Below are 19,406 nucleotides of genomic sequence, written 5' to 3'. Positions count from 1 at the left end.
GTTTTAATTTGAATGGAATGAAATAAAAATGAGGATAAATTGCATGAATGAAAAATGAGCCAAACAGACCCCATTCTTTTGTTTTTGCTTCTCCTAAAATGAATGCCCACCCTACAGTAGATTTTGCAAACTGACACAGATTTTGCTTTTCAGCATTCTGTGAGCCTTTCTGACAAGCTCATCCTGGGTTTTTTTTAGTTCGGATTCAAATTATGCAAGTCAAGAGATCACACAGTTTCTGATAAAGGATACAGATGGGGGTGTGTTTATCCAACTTTTCTAGTCCCATGGTTTTAATAATAATAATAATAAAACTTTATTTTTATCCCGCCCTTCTCCCTAACGGGACCCAGGGCAGCTAACAACATATTAAAAAAACAGATTTTAAAAACATTAATACAAGCAGATAAAAACATTTAAAAACACACTACAGAGGCCATAAAAACACTAGTCAGATTAAAAGAGTAAAAGAGCAGATCACCGAGGAATCAAGCCTGTAAAACTAAAAGATGTATTAAAAAGTTAAGAAGGCCAGAAATCAGAAGGCTTGTTTAAACAACAGTGTTTTCAGGCCTCGCCGAAAACTCTCAAGAGAGGGAGCCATTCTCAAGTCAAGGGGAAGGTTTTACCTTACCACAGGTCTCTAAGCCATGGTTCTCTACATCTGCTGTCCTTCAAACCTGACTGGGGCTGTGCTCTGGTCGCATTTAGAGGCCCTTCTGAGGGCCAGGGAGGCCATGCACCCTTGGAGGTCACCGGAAGACCAAATTGGCATTTCTGGTTTTTGGCCGAAAATTGGAAGTGCCAATTTTCGGTCTTCTGGAGGCCTTCTGAGGGCTGTGGAGGCTGTGCACGGGTCCAAGAACAGATTCCCCACAGATCCAGAGGCGCAACCTGTATAATGCATACCGAAGAGATAGAAATCTAGATTCATATATACCTCATACCCCTGGGGGCTGGGGGCCAAGAATAGGCCCTCAGTTTGGCTGTACTTGTCGTAAGAGGCGACTAAACAGCCACCGGGTAGATGGGACTCGTCAGCCTAGGAAGGCAGCTCATCTAAGAGAAGGAAACTCTGATCCCAAACCTCCACTGCCTTGTGGCTACATCCAGTTCTGGAAAAGGCTTCAGGAGTCAACCTCGAGGCAAAATCAGGAGCCGGAGTCCCTTAGGCAGTTCATGGCTGAACACAGTCACGTTCTGGCAACTCCTGCGACGCCGCTGGAACCAACCGTATTGGCTTCTGCCTTTCCATTGGACCATTCCAGCGACGTGGAGAGGGGGGATTTGCTGCATGGGTAACAGCCTATCCTCCATACCTTCTTTACCCAGGCTTCGCGCACTGGAGAGGACACTCCAACTTCGCCATACGGCGTCGGCACAACACGGGAAGCAGCAGTTTACCGGTTATAAGTCTTTGCTCGATTGGCGTAGAGCATGACGCCAGGGGCTGCTTCCGACGGTGGGAGAGATCATTGCATCTCATTGGGCAGCTACCGCCCGCCTTAAGCTGGGCAGTCCCCAGCCAGTAAGGTGTTGCCTCGCCACGGTCCGTTAACCTCATGGGGTGCGTGGGGTTTAGGGTGAAAACCGACAAGCGGATCGACAACTCTGCACCATGCAACAGAAAACAGAAAACTACTGCCCTAAAGCTGGGCACCTGGAACGTTAGGACAATGACACCTGGCTTCTCTGATGACCTGCAAGAAATAGACGACGCACGCAAAACAGCTGTCATCGACATGGAGCTGAGCAGACTGCAGATGGACATCGTCGCCCTTCAAGAGACTAGGCTGCCAGATTCCGGATCTGTCAAGGAGAGAAATTTCTCATTTTTCTGGCAGGGAAAACCACCAAACGAAACCAGGGAACATGGCGTTGGCTTTGCGGTCAGAAATACCCTGCTGAAATCCATCATCCCACCCACTGTGGGAAGTGAAAGAATTTTGTCCCTGCAGCTCCAGTCATCAGCAGGACCTATCACTCTCATCAGTGCTTATGCACCGACTCTGTCGTCTCCAGCAGAAGCCAAAGACAAATTCTATGATGACCTGGCCACCACTGTCAAGAAAATCCCTGTAAAAGAGCCATTGTTCATCCTCGGCGATTTCAATGCTAGAGTTGGTGCTGATAACAGTTCATGGCCCACTTGCTTAGGTCAGTTTGGCACTGGGAGGATGAACGAAAATGGCCAACGCCTGCTAGAGTTTTGTTGTCATCACGGTCTCTGTGTCAGCAACACATTCTTCAACACAAAGCCCCAACATAGAGTCTCTTGGAGACATCCAAGATCAAAGCACTGGCACCAGCTCGACCTGATCCTCACCAGACGCTCCAGCCTTCCCAGCATCAAGATCACACGCAGTTATCATGGTGCTGCCTGCGACACTGACCACTCCCTGGTGTGCAGCAGAGTGAAACTGCAAACAAAGCGACTGTATCACACGAAAAAGGAAGGAAGACCTCGCATTGATACCAGCAAGACCCGGGATCAGAGAAAAGTGGAGGAATTTGCACAAGCGCTTGAGGAATCTCTTCCAGGCCCGGCCGACGCAAACGCATCCAGCAGATGGGAACATTTCAAGAATACCGTTTACAACACCGCCTTGTCCATATTCGGCAAGAAGACCAACAAGGCGGCAGACTGGTTTGAAGCCCACTCTGAGGAGTTGACACCAGTCATTGAGGAAAAGAGGAGAGCTCAAGCAGCATACAAGGTCTGTCCCAGTGAGCGCAACCTGCAGGTCCTCCGAACTGCTCGCAGCAAAGTCCAACAGACTGCCAGGAGATGTGCTAACGACTACTGGCTCCAGCTCTGTTCCGAGATACAGATAGCAGCTGACACGGGCAACATCAAGGGGATGTATGATGGTATCAAGCAGGCCCTAGGACCAACACAGAAGAAAATTGCCCCTCTGAAGTCTGCCACAGGCGAGGTCATCCAGGATCGGGCGCAGCAGATGGAACGCTGGGTGCAGCACTACTCTGAGCTATATTCCAGAGAAAATGTAGTCACCGAAGAAGCACTGAACAACATTGAGTGCCTGCCTGTGCTGGAAGAGCTTGACAGTGAACCAACCCTAGAAGAACTTCACGTGGCCCTGGACTCCCTTGCCTTTGGCAAGGCACCTGGAAAAGACAGCATCCCTGCTGAAGTCCTAAAATGCTGCAAAGAGATCATCGTCACTGAGCTGCATGAAATCCTCTGTCTCTGCTGGAGAGAAGGTGGAGTACCTCAAGACATGAGGGATGCAAACATCATCACGCTGTACAAGAACAAAGGTGACAGGGGTGACTGCAACAACTACCGCGGCATCTCTCTCCTTAGCGTTGTAGGAAAGCTGTTTGCCCGAGTTGTACTAAAGAGGCTCCAGGTACTTGCAGAGAGCGTCTATCCAGAATCGCAGTGTGGATTCCGAGCCAACAGGTCCACCACTGATATGGTATTCTCCCTTAGACAACTGCAGGAGAAATGCAGGGAACAACGACAGCCACTCTTTATAGCCTTCATAGATCTCACAAAGGCTTTCGACCTGGTCAGCAGAGACGGCCTCTTCAAGATTCTCCCCAAGATTGGATGTCCACCCAGGCTCCTCAGCATCATCAGATCCTTCCACAAGGACATGAAGGGCACTGTTGTCTTCGATGGCTCCACATCAGACCCTTTTGACATCCGAAGCGGAGTGAAGCAGGGCTGTGTTCTTGCACCAACCTTGTTTGGGATTTTCTTCGCTGTCCTGCTGAAGCAGGCCTTTGGAACTGCAACAGAAGGCATCTATCTCCGGACCAGATCAGACGGAAAGCTCTTCAACCTCTCCAGACTGAGAGCAAAATCCAAAGTCCAGCTGAAATGTCTGCGTGACTTCCTCTTTGCCGACGATGCAGCTGTCACTACCCACTCTGCCAAAGATCTCCAGCAGCTCATGGATCGTTTTAGCAAGGCCTGCCAAGATTTTGGACTGACAATCAGCCTGAAGAAAACACAGGTCATGGTTCAGGATGTGGACTCACCTCCCTGCATTACAATCTCTGAGCATGAACTGGAGGTTGTCCATGACTTTGTGTACCTTGGCTCAACGATCTCCGACACTCATTCTCTCGATGCCGAGCTAAACAGGCGCATCGGTAAAGCAGCTACCACGTTTTCCAGACTCACAAAGAGAGTCTGGTCCAACAAGAAGCTGACGGAACATACCAAGATCCAGGTCTACAGAGCTTGCGTCCTGAGTACACTTCTGTACTGCAGCGAGTCATGGACTCTTCACTCACAACAGGAGAGGAAACTGAGCGCTTTCCACATGCGCTGCCTCCGACGCATCCTCGGCATCACCTGGCAGGACAAAGTTCCAAACAACACAGTCCTGGAACGTGCTGGAATCCCTAGCATGTATTCACTGCTGAAACAGAGACGCCTGCGTTGGCTTGGTCATGTCGTGAGAATGGATGATGGCCGGATCCCAAAGGATCTCCTCTATGGAGAACTCGTGCAAGGAAAGCGCCCTACAGGTAGACCACAGCTGCGATACAAGGACATCTGCAAGAGGGATCTGAAGGCCTTAGGGATGGACCTCAACAAGTGGGAAACCCTGGCCTCTGAGCGGCCCGCTTGGAGGCAGGCTGTGCAGCATGGCCTTTCCCAGTTTGAAGAGACACTTTGCCAACAGTCTGAGGCTAAGAGGCAAAGAAGGAAGGCCCATAGCCAGGGAGACAGACCAGGGACAGACTGCACTTGCTCCCGGTGTGGAAGGGATTGTCACTCCCGGATTGGCCTTTTCAGCCACACTAGACGCTGTGCCAGAACCACCTTTCAGAGCGCGATACCATAGTCTTTCGAGACTGAAGGTTGCCAATACAATATACCTCAAGCTCTTGTGATGGTGGTTATGTTGCTGATAATGATGATTTTCTGGATCCAAACAATTACTTTTGCTTGGGCTCACCCCATGGGATTTTGGGATCTCACCTTTCAAAACCACTTTTGAAAATAATTCTGTTTCAAAAAGAATTTGCTCTGTGACGTGTAGGTCCTGTTAGTCATGCAACACAAACCTATGGGATGTGCAGATTAAGAGCCAATCCTGAGCTCTGCGCAACGGATTAGCGCTGGCGCACACTGTCACAAATGTGCCATAAGGCATGTTTGCAAGACTCAGCATGAGTGGAAAGCCAGTTCTCTGCTGCTCCGCGGTCGCCGAACCACTGGGTGGCAGAGAGACAGATGGGGCGTGAGAGGAGTTGGGGAGGAGGTGTTCTGGGGTGGGGGGAGGTGGGGAGAGGACAGGGGGGAGGTGTTCCAGGGGGAGGGAGCAGGGCGGGACCAGTGGAGCTCAGCTACACCAGATCCTGAGCTCCTTGTTTGGGCTATTCCCTGACATGGAACTCTTTGATTCTGCAGCAACTCCAGAGCTGCCACAGAATCAAGTAGTCCAATTGCAGGGCTAGTTTCCTTACTCAGGGGAAGGGGGCGGAAAGTTCTCTTGAGGAGGTGGGGGTGGCTTCCTGGAGCACACTGGATGCCTTGGTAGCCATTTTCAGCGCTGTGGCAGCCCCACACACCAGGCAGATCAGGATTGGGCTGTTAGTTGTTTGATTCTGTGAAATTCCCCCCGCCCCCCCACCATGATTTTTTTAATGATGGCTTACTTACTATGTAAATTCAACTCCAATTTGCAGTACTACTGAGTTTTTTGTATTGGTGGATAGATTTCATTCTGAGAAAAATGTACTTGTTGAGAGCAATACAGAAAGATGTGTTTTTCTGTACTTTTTTTGAGCATGGCAAAGACTATTAATAGCCTCGTAGAAAATAACACATCTATCATTGTCTGAGGCTCTGTATCTGTAGATTTAAGGCTGTAAAATGGGAATAAAAAACTAAAGACCAAATGTATGTAGCTGTTTGAAGGCATATAAAAATTACTCTGTATAGGAACAGATAACTGGCAGTGCAATCTTATGCATGTGTACTTAGAAATAAATATCACTGTGTTTAATGAAACTTACTCGCAAGTAAGTTTGCATAGGATTGCAAACTAAGATCTACAATTTATTTTTTTTTAAAAAATATAAATTTTGAATGAGCCAAGTTCTTCTCATTTTTACTCTATATTTGAATCAATCAGAAAACCCAGGCTTTATTTGTCTTGACACTTTTTTTTTCCCCATTTTTACACTCATATTTAAATTTTGTCAAATTTTAAATGCCATTTCTATATGTTGCACTTAAAGCTATAAAATGTGAGCACTACCAACTGTTGTCTTAAAGCAGCATCAAACTCTTTTTGGCTAATATAATATCAAAGAAGAGGCAAAAGTTTTATATTCACAAAGTAACATATCTACAAATGCTGAGCTCAGATGGTTGATTGCCTATCAATTTGCAAACTAGATAGATTGCAGTAGCATTTAATGGTCCCAGGACATTTATAAATTAATGAAGTCACTCTCTGGTGTCACAGTTGTTTTTTTTTTTGTTCTGAAACCTTTATTGGCATGTCAACACGGTTTGCAATTAAAATATACAATTGACACAGCAATTTGCATAAAAAAACTGGACAATTAAAAGCAGGATATCAAGTTATTTAAATTCTGACAACGTTACTTTAAGAATCTCAGATAAATAACCAGCCATAGCTGCAGTCAGAGAAACACAAACATCACTCATGAACTTGGAAAGAGTAATATCAGAAGGGGTAAGATCAGAGGAAATCCAAGAAGTAAGGTAATGGTTACGAATATCAAGGTGTACTGGACAAAAAAAGAGAATGTGAGACAAAAAATCAGGAGACTCATGACAGAAGGGACAGAGCCTTTTCTCCCGTGGAATATTAAAAAAGCGGCCAGAATGGACTGCCGAAGGGAAAATGTTAAAACGAGCTAACATAAAGGCTCGTCTATGTAACGGGTTGGTTAATGTATAGAAAAAATTAGGGGCATGATCGAAAGATGGGGCCAAACCAAAAGAAAGAGGAGAACAAGTAGGATTAAGGTTATTACTTAGATAATTGAATTCGGATGATAAAAGCTTGCCTTTTATCAGTGAATATGCTTTAGAAAGACTCATATCTGCCAGGGATTCTAATGGAAGATCAAGAGAAGCAAGTTTGTTGTTTATCAAATGAAACCAAGAAAAAAAATAAGAGTCTCTTAACAAATTGTATAAAAGGGACCCAGAATGAGAATTTAAACACAGTTTAAGCCAAAATTTAAAAGTAAGTAACCAGGCTGTGGTTGTTGGAAGATGTATACCTAATTCTAAAATAATTGTGGAAACACGAATTGAATTTGGGATCCCTAGAATTCTACGAAAAAAAGATGCTGCAATCTGATCGATATCCTTGTTGATTACTTTAATCCATATTGGGGCACCGTAAAACAAATGGGAGAGAATTTTAGACTGAAAAACCTGAATAGCAGCAGGGACATACTGGTTACCTTCATTATAAAAAAATTTTGAAATTGCTTTGAGTTGGGGAGAGAGAGACGAAGTGATAGCTTTCTTATGAAAAGACCAGGAGAGTTTATAATGAAATATAAGACCCAAATATTTATAAGACTGGTTTGTATATATTAGGGCCTATCGTCCATGTTATAGGAGACCAAGTGCGAGAAAATACCATAATTTGGGTCTTGTTTGAATTAATTGTTAGATCATTTAGTTTACAATACTCCTGAAATGTAGCTAAGATGCAGCGAAGTCCAGATTTAGTTAGAGATAATAATACTGCATCATCTGCATATAAAAGAGTAGAAACAGGGACCCCATTTAAAACCAGAGTAGAATGAATAGAAGAAGAAAGAAAAGAAGGTAAATCAGATAAAAATAAATTAAATAATAAAGGAGCAAGGATACATCCCTGACGGAGGTGTCACAGTTTATAAAAGATCTGGCATTAGAATACAGAGACAATTCTTGGTGGCATGAGTCACACAGGTACAGCTTGACCCTTTGTATCCATGGCTTTGGGACCTGTGGATTTCACCTGGTCCCTCCAGAGGCTACCAGTTGTTCTGTCACTAAAGTATAACAGTCCGATCCTGTTTAAATTCCTGTGTGTCAATGCAGGAGAATAATTTCCATTGGTGCAGCTAAAGTTACAGCCCTCTCCATGCTATGGTCTTGATCCATCCGATTCCGTTTTGCCCCCTCATATAACTCCTGTTTAGAAAAAGAAAGCCACAAACATGTATTCTCTAATAATGCTCTAAACATAATGCATATTTTGTCTCAGAGTATATTTGAGTTATTGGTAACTGTCCTGATTCAACTAGGCCTGTCCTGTTTTGCAGAACCTAAACAGGGAAGTTCTATCAGTCTCCAAATGTTAAGTTTTTACCATATGTAATCAATTTAACTGATAGCAGGCACGAAAGCGGTTCAATCTGGGAATAAGTGTGTGGCAAATAATACACCTTGTCCCTATGTCCCTTTCATCTGTGAAAGTTAGAAAGAATATCATCAAGCTGAGAGAGAGGCTCAAGCAGCCATGTGAGTCAATAATATTAGTCACACCTACCCTGCCATAGTGTGTAGTGTTGTGCTCTGTCAGTGGTGCTACATGCCATGGACTGGTGGAGGATAGGATTGGGCTGAGAGTGAGATGCACTGGTCTGACTCAGTACAAGGCTAATTCAGATGTTCAGTTATGACGCTAAGGCCCAAATCCTTACCAACTTTCCAGCACTGGCATAGTTGTGCCAATGGATGCATGGGTGGGTGGCACTCACAGAGGCCTCCTCAAAGTAAGGGAACATTTGTTCCCTTACCTCGGAGCTGCATTGCCCTTAAATCGGTGCTGGAAAGTGGGTTAGGATTGCGCCCTAAGTAACACAGTATGAAATGTATGAAGCTTTCAAAAACCTGTAATAGAATTATGCATGCCTATTGTACAGGTGTGATTTACTGCACTGAGAAATGGACATTAATTCTATCGGTATGCAGCTTGAGCATGCTGATATATCTGAGAAATCACTCTACAAGTTTTTGCATGTCCCTAGTGAAAAATGAAGGCCAAACTTGGACACTCATTTTGTGTAAAGTCTTCTTACACTCTCAGTGCAACTGAAATTGAATCAGGACCTGTTTTTAAGAGGATAACAACTTTAAAAGGGGATTAAAGACTCAGGGCCCAATCCTATCCAACTTTCCAGCGCCGGTGCAGGCATAATGCAGCCCCAAGGTAAGGGAACAAATGTTCCCTTACCTTGAGGAGGCCTCCATGACTACCTCCCCACCAAATGATGCAGCGCACACCCCATTGACCCAAAATTGGATAAGATTGGGCCCTCGTTTAACTGCTGTCAAGAAGAATTGCATGTATACTAAACTTGCTTCTAAGGTTTCATTGTCACGTGAATTGGTATGATGTCTTCTTTATGTAAGCACCACATTTGCTTTATTGTCTTTTCAACAAATAAAACAGTAGATGTGTGGAGAGAGGAAGGTCTGTCTCAGTAAATTGTGTAGTAGAGAATGGCAGTAAATTTTCAAAGGAGCTGTTTGCTGAAGTGCTCCAGTTAATAAAACAGGACTTTAACTGTTGTCGTCAAATCTCCCTCCCACTTACAAGCTGATGTGCCATTCCATTTTCAAGGTCACAGAAGAGGTAGTCAATCATGATCCCTGCCCCCCAAAAGGACTTTGGTGTAAGAAAAATAGCCATCTCTGATTTTCTAATCTAAAGGATATTAATAGGTGAGATTCCTCTTCGGCTAAGAACCAGCTGTCAATCGGTGTCTGGTAGACTTTAAAAGCAAACCAGTGAATGATTTTATACCCATCGGTCTGGACCATTGATTAGATACCTGTTCTTGGAGTAAGAAGTCATGGTGGTATCTTTTATATTGCTTCAAGGTTGTTATCTCCTGAAAATGGGCATTTGTAATAGAAGTGGTGACTCACACCTGTCCTGTATTTATCACTGTAAAGCTATGTTCCCATTAGATGCTGTTGCAAGAGATATGTCTCCCTTTGGGTACTGTTTTTAATCAATCTGCCTTAGTTATTTTGTCTTGCTGTACGGGAAATGGGATTGCTGCCTTGCAGTTTCAGGTTGGGGCTTTTAACTCAGGATCTCTGTCTGATTCATCATTTGTGGTCCCTGCCAGAGTGAAGAATTTCCATTCTCAATCACCTCTAGGGCAAGAACTAAGATGATAGAAACATTCATGCCTGGTTGATACATACAGTATACGCATAATAGGTGAATATGTTTTGCAGAGTTATGCAACTGTGCTATTATGCAATTGCTATTATTAATTCTTATTAAGCGTAGGTGTGTCTGCTTATAGCACAAACATACGCATGAATATTCAGAAGTAAGTCTTACTGTGTTCAAAAGGCATTGCCCTGCGTAAAGATTCCAGGCACATAGCCTCAGGTATTGGTCCTAGTGTGAGAGTAGGTATATTAGAAGTCACTGTTTTCAACTGAAGCATTGGAAGGTGTTTTGCAGAGGATCACCCATTTACTTGGTTGTATCAAACTAAGGGCGCAGTCCTAATCCACTTTCCAGCATAAGGGTAACATAAGGGTAAAGCGGCTCTAAGGTAAGGGAACAAACTTTCTCTTACTTTGAGGAGGCCTCTCTGAGTGCCATCCAGCTGCAGGATGCAGTACACATTCAATTGGCACAGCTATGCCAGTGCTGGAAAGTGGGTTAGGATTTGGGCCTAAACGAGAGCCAGACTACTGCAAATTAAGCCAGAATTACCCCATGCTGAGTTCTGTTTCTTGGTCATGTAAAACTGTAACCAAGAGACCAGGTCCTGGTGGTTATCTACTATAATGTATAGCTCACCTGTAGGAATGTTTTATATCTATTCCTAATATAAATAACTGCTTATTACATTTTCTCTTTTTTCCTTCCATTTCAGAAATGTGAACGCACCATTCCTCCTCCTCCTGTCTTACCCTCAGGTCCACACAGCTCTTTATGCATCGGAAGCTTTCCAGGGGAAGAGCAAACATGGGTTATACGGAGATGCTGTGGAAGAAATGGACTGGAGTGTAGGTATGTTGTTTGATAGCTTGTGAGTTTACATTTCCTGAGCTTATTGTCTTTTAGAAATATGAGCAGTTGTCTACAAAAAAATTGTGCTTTGGCAAGAAGAAAACTGAGACTAATCTTAAACCACTCACACGGGAATTAGACAAAATGATTTCAGGATGTCTGTCTAAGCAATTACTGCTGAATGGTTAATTTGGAGTGCATGTTAGGCAACATTGAATCAACTGTAAAACTTTGGGCACAATCCAAACCCGCGCTGGAGCAGGCAAGCCAGGATGCTTGCGCTGCATCCAACGCGGGTTTGCAGTGAGCAGCAGCTCAGCTATGGGCAAGGGGAAGCTCTTCCCCTTACCTGTGGTTAAGGGCTGTGCACCCCTGTGGGTTTCCTCGGACCTGCGCCACCTCTGGAGGTGGCGCATGTCAGAGGAGAGCAGAGCAGCTTGAAGCTGCTCCGCTCGCCCCGGGAACGGGGGTTGGGATCCAGCATAACCGCCGGGTCCCAGTCCCTCCCCCAGCTCCCCGTGTGCGCGCCCCCGGGGCCACCCTCCCCCCGCCCTGATATTATATCTAGGAAAAAAATTCATATTATAATTGTTGTTGGCAAGCAGCACCAGTTGCAGACCTGATCCCTGTGTTGCCCCAGACACAGGATCGCAACATGCCGTCACCCCCTGAAGAGGAGACTTCGTTCTGGAGCCTCGCGCAATATCCCCAGGTGCTCCAAAAGCCTTCTGAGGTCACTGGAGTGCCCTTAAACAGCGCTTCTGGTTTTCTGACAAAAAACAGAAGTACTGTTTAACAGTGTTCTAGAGGCCTCTGAAGGTTTTCAGAACACCTGGAGATTCAGCTTGGGGCCTCCTTGGCCCACAGAATGGCTCCGGAGGGCGGGTGGAGATGGCAGCAGCAGCCATGGTGGTACCATCCCACAGGCCCCTTAGGAGTGGCACCTGGGGATTTTGCTCCCCCCAGCCCACCACTGAGCAGCACCAAAAAATGCTTTTGAAAACTGAGCTGCTCTCATGTTAAAAAGAAGCTATGAGTAATTATCTGGTGCATGTAAGGATTCGGCTACATGATCACTACACCATCTAACTTGAGGAAAAATAAATGGATTTACTTATCCCACAACTAGTTACCTAGGATGGCTGTGTAAAACAAGGCAGCTTTGGTCATATACAAACAAGTAGTGTTTGTATCTTTTCAACTGACAGTGCTTCATTCCACAGTTATCTATGAAGTCTGAAATGTTGGGGTCAGAACCAGAATGAGGGCTCCCCCTGTGAATTCATTTTGGACTGGAACCCAGTCTGCATGGGATCTGTCATCCTGATTGTATGCTGCATGGACATCTCACTGGCCTCTTGGATCATGGGTTGGGTTGTGCATGAACAGTTGTTATGGGAACATGAGAGATTGAATACCCATGAGTACACCACAAGGTATGGCATTGTCCAGGGCCCCAGACACTACAGCAGTCTTCAGCCCTGGATGGAGCCCTTGCTCCATCATTGCTGCTCTGGTAAGTATCACTAAGTCAGAGGGTGGCAGGGAAGCCCCGTTTGTGGCCTACAAGACTTATTACTATGCACTGGTTCAAAGACAGGTTCAGTGTTCCCAGAGTACTTTGAGAATGTGTTGCAGAGGCACACACCCCTTCTTCCTTGTAATGACCAAGAGGATCTTGCTTAGTAATTTTATGTAGATATGAAAACGGCCTCCCCTACTTTCTTTTGCAAGCTCCTTTTCAGACATTACAAATGAAGCACTGGCAGTCAATTGTAGAAGAGACTGTAGAGTCATCCTCTCCCAACTTAGAGTCCCATCTAAAATCAATGGAAGCTGTTTGTGTTTCACTTCCTGCTGGTTTGGGCCTATTAGGTAACACTAATGATTATTTTTAAATTCTAACATATAATGTGAGTGACCTTTCCTAAAGGGTAACTTCAGACAAACAAAGCAGAGCAAGAAATTTTATATAGGGTACAGGGCCTCACAATGCGCAGACTTCAGAGTAATGTTAATTTATTATGTTCTGCAAGGGACCTGCTTTATTTGTGGGTATATTGGAGTAGCTCTTCATTTCTAGAGGTAATCATCTGTGAAAACAAGTTCATACTTGAAACAATCAAAGTGAAGCACAGCAATAGCAGAAGATAATATTCACCTTTCATTCCTCTTTCCCCATTCACCTCCAACCCTTTTCTGGTTTCAATAAAGCAAAGTATAGCGTTGCTTTCAGTAAACAATGCTGTATTTATTAAATTCTCTGAACTGACTTTCACCTCTGCAGCAGATACATGTTTAGTAATGAACTTTCAGGCAATATGCTTTGATTACAAACTCACAAGAGTTCAAGCTCATTCGCATTTAGCGTCATGAAATTCTTCTGAATTTCAAGAGCCGCACGGGGCTATAAAGAGGTTTCAAGGGAATGCAGCCTTTCTCATAGTATTAAACTTCAGAACATACAGTGCAACATTTGTTGAAATATGGCACTAGGATGTGGCACTAGGTTGCAGGTCTCTTTTCAAATATAGAAAAATAAAAGTCAGCTATTTAAGCTTTTAGTAATTGTAGTGATAACTGTTCACCTGGCCTGGGCTGGTAGGTACTCATAAACCTATACAAGTATCTCTCATTTTACACTTGTTTGATTTAGGGCACAGTCCTAACCCTTATGTCAGTGGTTTCCAGCACTGGCATAGCGGTGCCAATGGGATATGTGCTGCATCCTGCAGTTGGGTGTTACTGACGGAGCCCTCCTCAAAGTAAGGGAATGTTTGTTCCCTTACCTCAGAGCTGTATTGCCCTTAAGTCAGTGCTGGAAAGCACGGACATAAGGGGTTAGGATTGTGCCCTTAGACATGTTTGGAAGAATACATTTGTTTAATTAATACAGAAACCTAATTTGGCCCCAATCCTATTTTGTCTTTCCCTTGCCAATACCTGAGAATAAAATGGCAAATATAACGCCATTCTACAAATCAACGGTAAGGTCACACCTGAAGTCAGGGGCAGATCCAGTATTTATGTTGGGGGGGAGCATGAGCACCACTATAACTACACAGCCCAGGTCATCCAGGTGGGTGGACCAGAACTCCCTGTTGAACTTTGGCCTCTGTGACCAAGGTTTGATGGTGGGTAGACCAAATTTCTGGAGGAAAACTCCATCACGGGTTACAAGCTATGATGGATATGCACAACCTTCTGATTTTAGAAGTTGCCTGCCTCAGAAGGCCAGATGCAAGGGAGTGGCGCTAGGATGCAGGTCTCCTATTTTTCTTGTGCACTCCCTGAGGCATCTTGGTAGGCCAATGTGAGAAGCTGAACTAGATGGACCTTTGGCCTGATTCAGTGGGGCTCTCCTTATGTTCTTAATGCCACTGCACTGCCAGAGCTCCATCCTGTTGTGGGTGGGAAGGCAGCCTGGTCTCCTCTTCGAAGGGAAACATTAATTCCCTTACCTGGTGGTAAGCCTCTGGCAGCAGTATGGGTTCTACTGCTACAAAATCACTACTCAGATTTTGCTGGTACAAGTGTACCCCGGAAAGCAGATCAAAGCCTGGAAGGATGATAGAATATCGGCAGCACTGATACCAACACTTCCAGCTCTTGTCCCTCCCTCATTCCGCTCCAGTCTCCTCCCTGTTCCTTCCCTTCTCTGCCCTCTTCTACCCCCTCCTGCCTCCCTCTCTGACTTACCACTGTCAGGAATCATGTAGATTCTGCTGGTGTAGAGCCATAGCTGTTGTGATGGCATTCTGGCACCGCAATACAGAGTGTCGCCTATTTCGACAGCTGTGAAGGACCTTATGCCTCTGGAACTCAAGTTCCAGTGGCTTAAGTCCCATATAGTATTGGGCTACCCCATGCTCAAATGTTTTGAATGATTTCCTTCATGCTCCTACATGTCCAACTGGGGTTCTTATAATATCACTAAGGAATTTGGGTGGCAATTAATTTTCAGTGAATCCAACGAATGCTTATATTATTTGAAAAACAAAGGAAGGAATGTTTTTCATTTGCATTATGAGAAGTCATTTCTCACATCAAAAGACAAGTGGTGAGGCTTTTTAATGCCAATGAAAACCTCCAGTGAGTGATGAGATGACCAATAAATGGGAAGAGAATAAGCCAACAAAACCAAAAGGATGATGAATGTTCCTTCTTGACTGCTAGGGCATTTATGAATTGTTTTAGGAAAGAGTGAAACCACATCCTCAAACCCCTGATTTTCATAAGACTACTGAAAAATGTCAGTTGAGAATAGCTATCATTTAACATTGCATTACTATTTCATTAAGAATTTTGTTTATTGCAGAATGCCTTAAAAATGTGGTCATTGCCTAATCATTTTTGTACCATACACAGAAGCACTCATGTTGTCCTGCAGGCAATTTTATCCTTTAAACTTCTTAGAACAAACTGGCAATGCAATCCTATGCACGTTTACTCAGAAGTAACTCCCACTATATTCAGCACTGGGGATTGTTCCCAGTGTGTTGCAGCCTGAGGCTTACTTGTTTGAAGTAAGGAACTTACAGGACAATCCTGAACTGCCTGATGTGCGAGGCTGCAATGGTGCCAAAAATGGCTGCTGTAGTATCCTGCACACTCCAGACAGCCACCACCTCCTTTTCAGGAGAAGGGGACTTTCGTCCCCTTCCCCCGGTTAAAGCGAGTAACCCCACAATGGGGCTACTCGATTCTATGGCGACCCTACGGTCGGTGTAGAATCAAGAGCCTCCATGTCAGGCAACCAGCCAGACACGGAGGCTCTGGATCCGGTGGAGTCCCACCTCCCTCCCACCCTGCCTTCCTCAGGAATGTCCTTCAGAACGCTTCCTCCCTGCCCTTTCCCCACACTCCCTCCTCTTCCCCCTGCCCCGGAAAGCCTCCTCCCCGCCTTCCCCCTTCCCCCATGTCCCCACTGCTGCTCAGCAGTCTATGCTGGCCAGCGCTGGGCTAGTACCAGCAAAGCAGTGATGCCAGGGCCCACAAACGTGACCTATAGCATGTTTGTGACAATGCGCGCCAGCAGCGACCCTGCTGGGACTGTGCCCTTACTTCTCAATACTCATGTATAGGATTGTACTGTAAGAGGATTGAACTCTGCTACAGACCTTGACTGTGGTGATGCATTTGAAAGGTGCTACAGTTTATTTTATCATCACTGGTGTTCAAAACTGCCAGTTCCAATGGCTTTGCTGAGGTGTTCCCAGGCTTTGCAGCACTGAATTCTCAAAGCATAATTTGGACCCAACTCAACACAGACCCAACTCAACACAAAATGTTTCTGATTGCTTTTTTTGGCTATTGTATCAGAAACAGTGTAAAGTTTGTGCATAATGGATTTGGGCATAATGGATTTGGGCATAAAGGTTTGGGCATAATGGATTTGTACTATCATCAAGCACTCTGATTATTGCTGTGTTGAATCAGTTGTGTATCAGCACTCCAGCTGATATACACTACACACTGCAGGTAGATAGGGGTTGGAGACATGTCAAGGCTGTTGTCTCCTCCACTGTGTCAAAAGCAGACAGGGCTGTTGTCTCCTCCATTGTGTCAAAAGCAGACTCAGTAGTGGGTTGTTGGGATGGAATTGGTCTTCACTGCACATATATTATTTTATTTAAAATGCTGACTCCCTGCATTTCCAGCACAAACTCTACAACACAAAAATCAAATCACGTCAAATGAAATTCACACAAATTAAGCCAATCAGTCTAAAAATTGGTTCATTGTCTCCATTCTGCAAAGGCCACGGTAGTGATAACTTGTTGTCTTCATTTACAGAAGAAGGGACTTGTAGTATCTCTTAATGTGTTAATAATTCATGGAAACCCTACAAAAAAAGTTACAGATCATTAAGAGCCATTTTCACCATCCAGGGTGGCAGAAAAGGCTAAACCTTGGAAAGCCTGTGATATTTATAAAAGGATAAAAGCAAAGTAAGCTATCTAACACTGTCAGAAGCTTTGAAAAGTAGCTTTTCAGAAGAAAAGTTAGGGGTGGTTTGTTCATGATTCTTGACACACGCTTTGCTTTTGTTGTTTGAGATACATGGTAAATAGTGAGAAAATGTAACCTTCAATTTCCTTTGTTGATTGTACAGGGGACTTTAAAAGCATTACTCAGTTTTTTTTAAAACATACAAAACCAGTTTTTGTTCTTATGGTTCTTATGGTCTTATAGTAAACTACTGTTTAAAATGCTCATTTTTTTTTTTAAACAGTAGCACTGAATGGTTGCCAGGGAACATTTGAGCGCCATCTCTCTGTTTTCAAGAGAAAAAAATAGTTGTCAGAGGCAGAAAGCCAGCATAGCAGGCAAAAGTCTCTAACCCACTGTCTGGTCTCCTATGGGCCAGCTCATTTGCTGGCTTAGATCTGTTGCAAGAAGGGGGCATGTCAGGCCTGGGATAGGTGTATAGGACTCAGTGGCCACCAATGCTGCTGACATTAGCCCCTGCCACCCCAGTCTGTTTCATCCTAATCCCTATCTCAATCTGCTCCCATTGCCAGCAAAATAATAGTGGCTGCCTGTTTGTGGGGTGCTGTTTACAGTGCTCAACCTTCTGGGCTTTGCACCAGCAACCGTTCTCCACAGAATAGCAGAGAGGCTACTGTAATGGTGAACTGCGGGGTCTGCCAGCATACCATGTTGTTAAGATTGGGCTGTTAGTAGAGCTAGTTATGCTATGCCACATTTCTATAATAGTACCAACCTAAATGTGTTTTATTGATATAATAAGAAAAGATAGTAATGGCATGTACAGCGGGTCCTCTTTATCCGCGGGTTTGAAACCTGCAGATTTGACCCACCGCGGGTTCTGAACCCATGACTGGAGGACCCACAGAGGACCTCCCGGACATGACCAGAGGTCATGTTCAGGAGCTCTTCTGAGGCTTGAGGAGATTGCATACAACCTCTCCACATCTCCAGAGCCTTCTGGCAGGCACTTCTGGTTTTCACTACAACCAGTTTTACGAAAAGTGCCTGCCAATAAGCAACCTTCTCATGCCTCAGAACACAGGTCGGACCATAAGTTTGATTATTTGCAGTTTTCGGCATCTACAGGGGTTCCATCAACAGAACTCCCATGGATGCCAAGGGCTGACCTGTAAATTCTATATGATTATTATTGAGGATTATTATTGAGGACAAAGAGAGTCTGGTCCAACAAGAAGCTGATGGAACATACGAAGATCCAGGTCTACAGAGCTTGCTTCCTGAGTACACTTCTGTACTGCAGCGAGTCATGGACTCTTCGCTCACAACAGGAGAGGAAACTGAACGCTTTCCACAAGCACTGCCTCCGACGCATTCTCGGCATCACCTGGCAGGACAAAGTTCCAAACTACACAGTCCTGGAACGTGCTGGAATCCCTAGCATGTATGCACTGCTGAAACAGAGACGCCTGCGTTGGCTCGGCCATGTCGTGAGAATGGATGATGGCCGAATCCCAAAGGATCTTCTCTATGGAGAACTCGTGCAAGTAAAGCACCCTACAGGTAGACCACAGCTGCGATACAAGGACATCTGCAAGAGGGATCTGAAGGCCTTAGGAGTGGACCTCAACAAGTGGGAAACCCTGGCCTTTGAGCGGCCCGCTTGGAGGCAGGCTGTGCAGCATGGCCTTTCCCAGTTTGAAGAGACACTTGGCCAACAGTCGGAGGCAAAGAGGCAAAGAAGGAAGAACCGTAGCCAGGGAGACAGACCAGGGACAGACTGCACTTGCTCCGAGTGTGGAAGGGATTGTCACTCCCGAATCGGCCTTTTCAGCCACTCTAGATGCTGTTCCAGAACCACCTTTCAAAGCACGATACCATAGTCTTTCGAGACTGAAGGTTGCCAACAACAATTATTGAGGAAAGTGGACATCCAACAAACTATTCAGAGTTCTTCTGAATGAAAGAAATGTGTGCATTTAGTAGAGTGTGGAAAAGTGGCAGTCTCAAATTTATATGTGCATTGTCATCAAATATTATTGACGAATGCAGAAAAAAAAATATTTTATTTATTCTGAATATCTTAGGGCGCAATCCTAACCCCTTATGTCAGTGCTTTCCAGCACTGTCATAGCGGTGCCAATGGGACCTGTGCTGCATCCTGCAGTTGGGTGTCACTCACAGAGACCTCCTCAAAGCAAGGGAATGTTTGTTCCCTTACCTCAGAGTTGCATTGTCCTTATGTCAGTACTGGAAAGCACTGACATAAGGGGTTAGGATTGCACCCTTAGTTGTTTTACCATGAAAATTTTCCAAAATGATTGACAGTGAATGCAACCAAGTTAGCAATACAATGTGCCCACTGTATCCGCAGACTTTGAATCCACAGATTTAACCAACCGTGGATCAAAAATCTTTAAAAAAAAAAAAAATCTCCCTCTC

At 44.8% G+C, this 19,406-nt stretch overlaps 1 protein-coding gene across 2 annotated transcripts in view; it reads left to right on the top strand.

The window, feature by feature from the left end:
• STS (steroid sulfatase) overlaps nt 1-19,406 on the top strand; it is a 107,958-nt gene that overhangs the window by 37,949 nt on the left and 50,603 nt on the right. For both annotated transcript variants that reach the window (XM_066619356.1, XM_066619357.1), the window contains one exon: nt 10,876-11,012. In XM_066619356.1, the coding sequence (XP_066475453.1) occupies nt 10,876-11,012 (137 nt within the window). The remainder of the gene's footprint in view (nt 1-10,875; nt 11,013-19,406) is intronic.

This window comes from Tiliqua scincoides, chromosome 3, assembly GCF_035046505.1.
Source record: "Tiliqua scincoides isolate rTilSci1 chromosome 3, rTilSci1.hap2, whole genome shotgun sequence".
NCBI lineage: Eukaryota > Metazoa > Chordata > Lepidosauria > Squamata > Scincidae > Tiliqua > Tiliqua scincoides.
The sequence above is the reverse complement of the archived record's forward strand: the minus strand, read 5'-3'. Positions and strand labels throughout refer to the sequence as shown.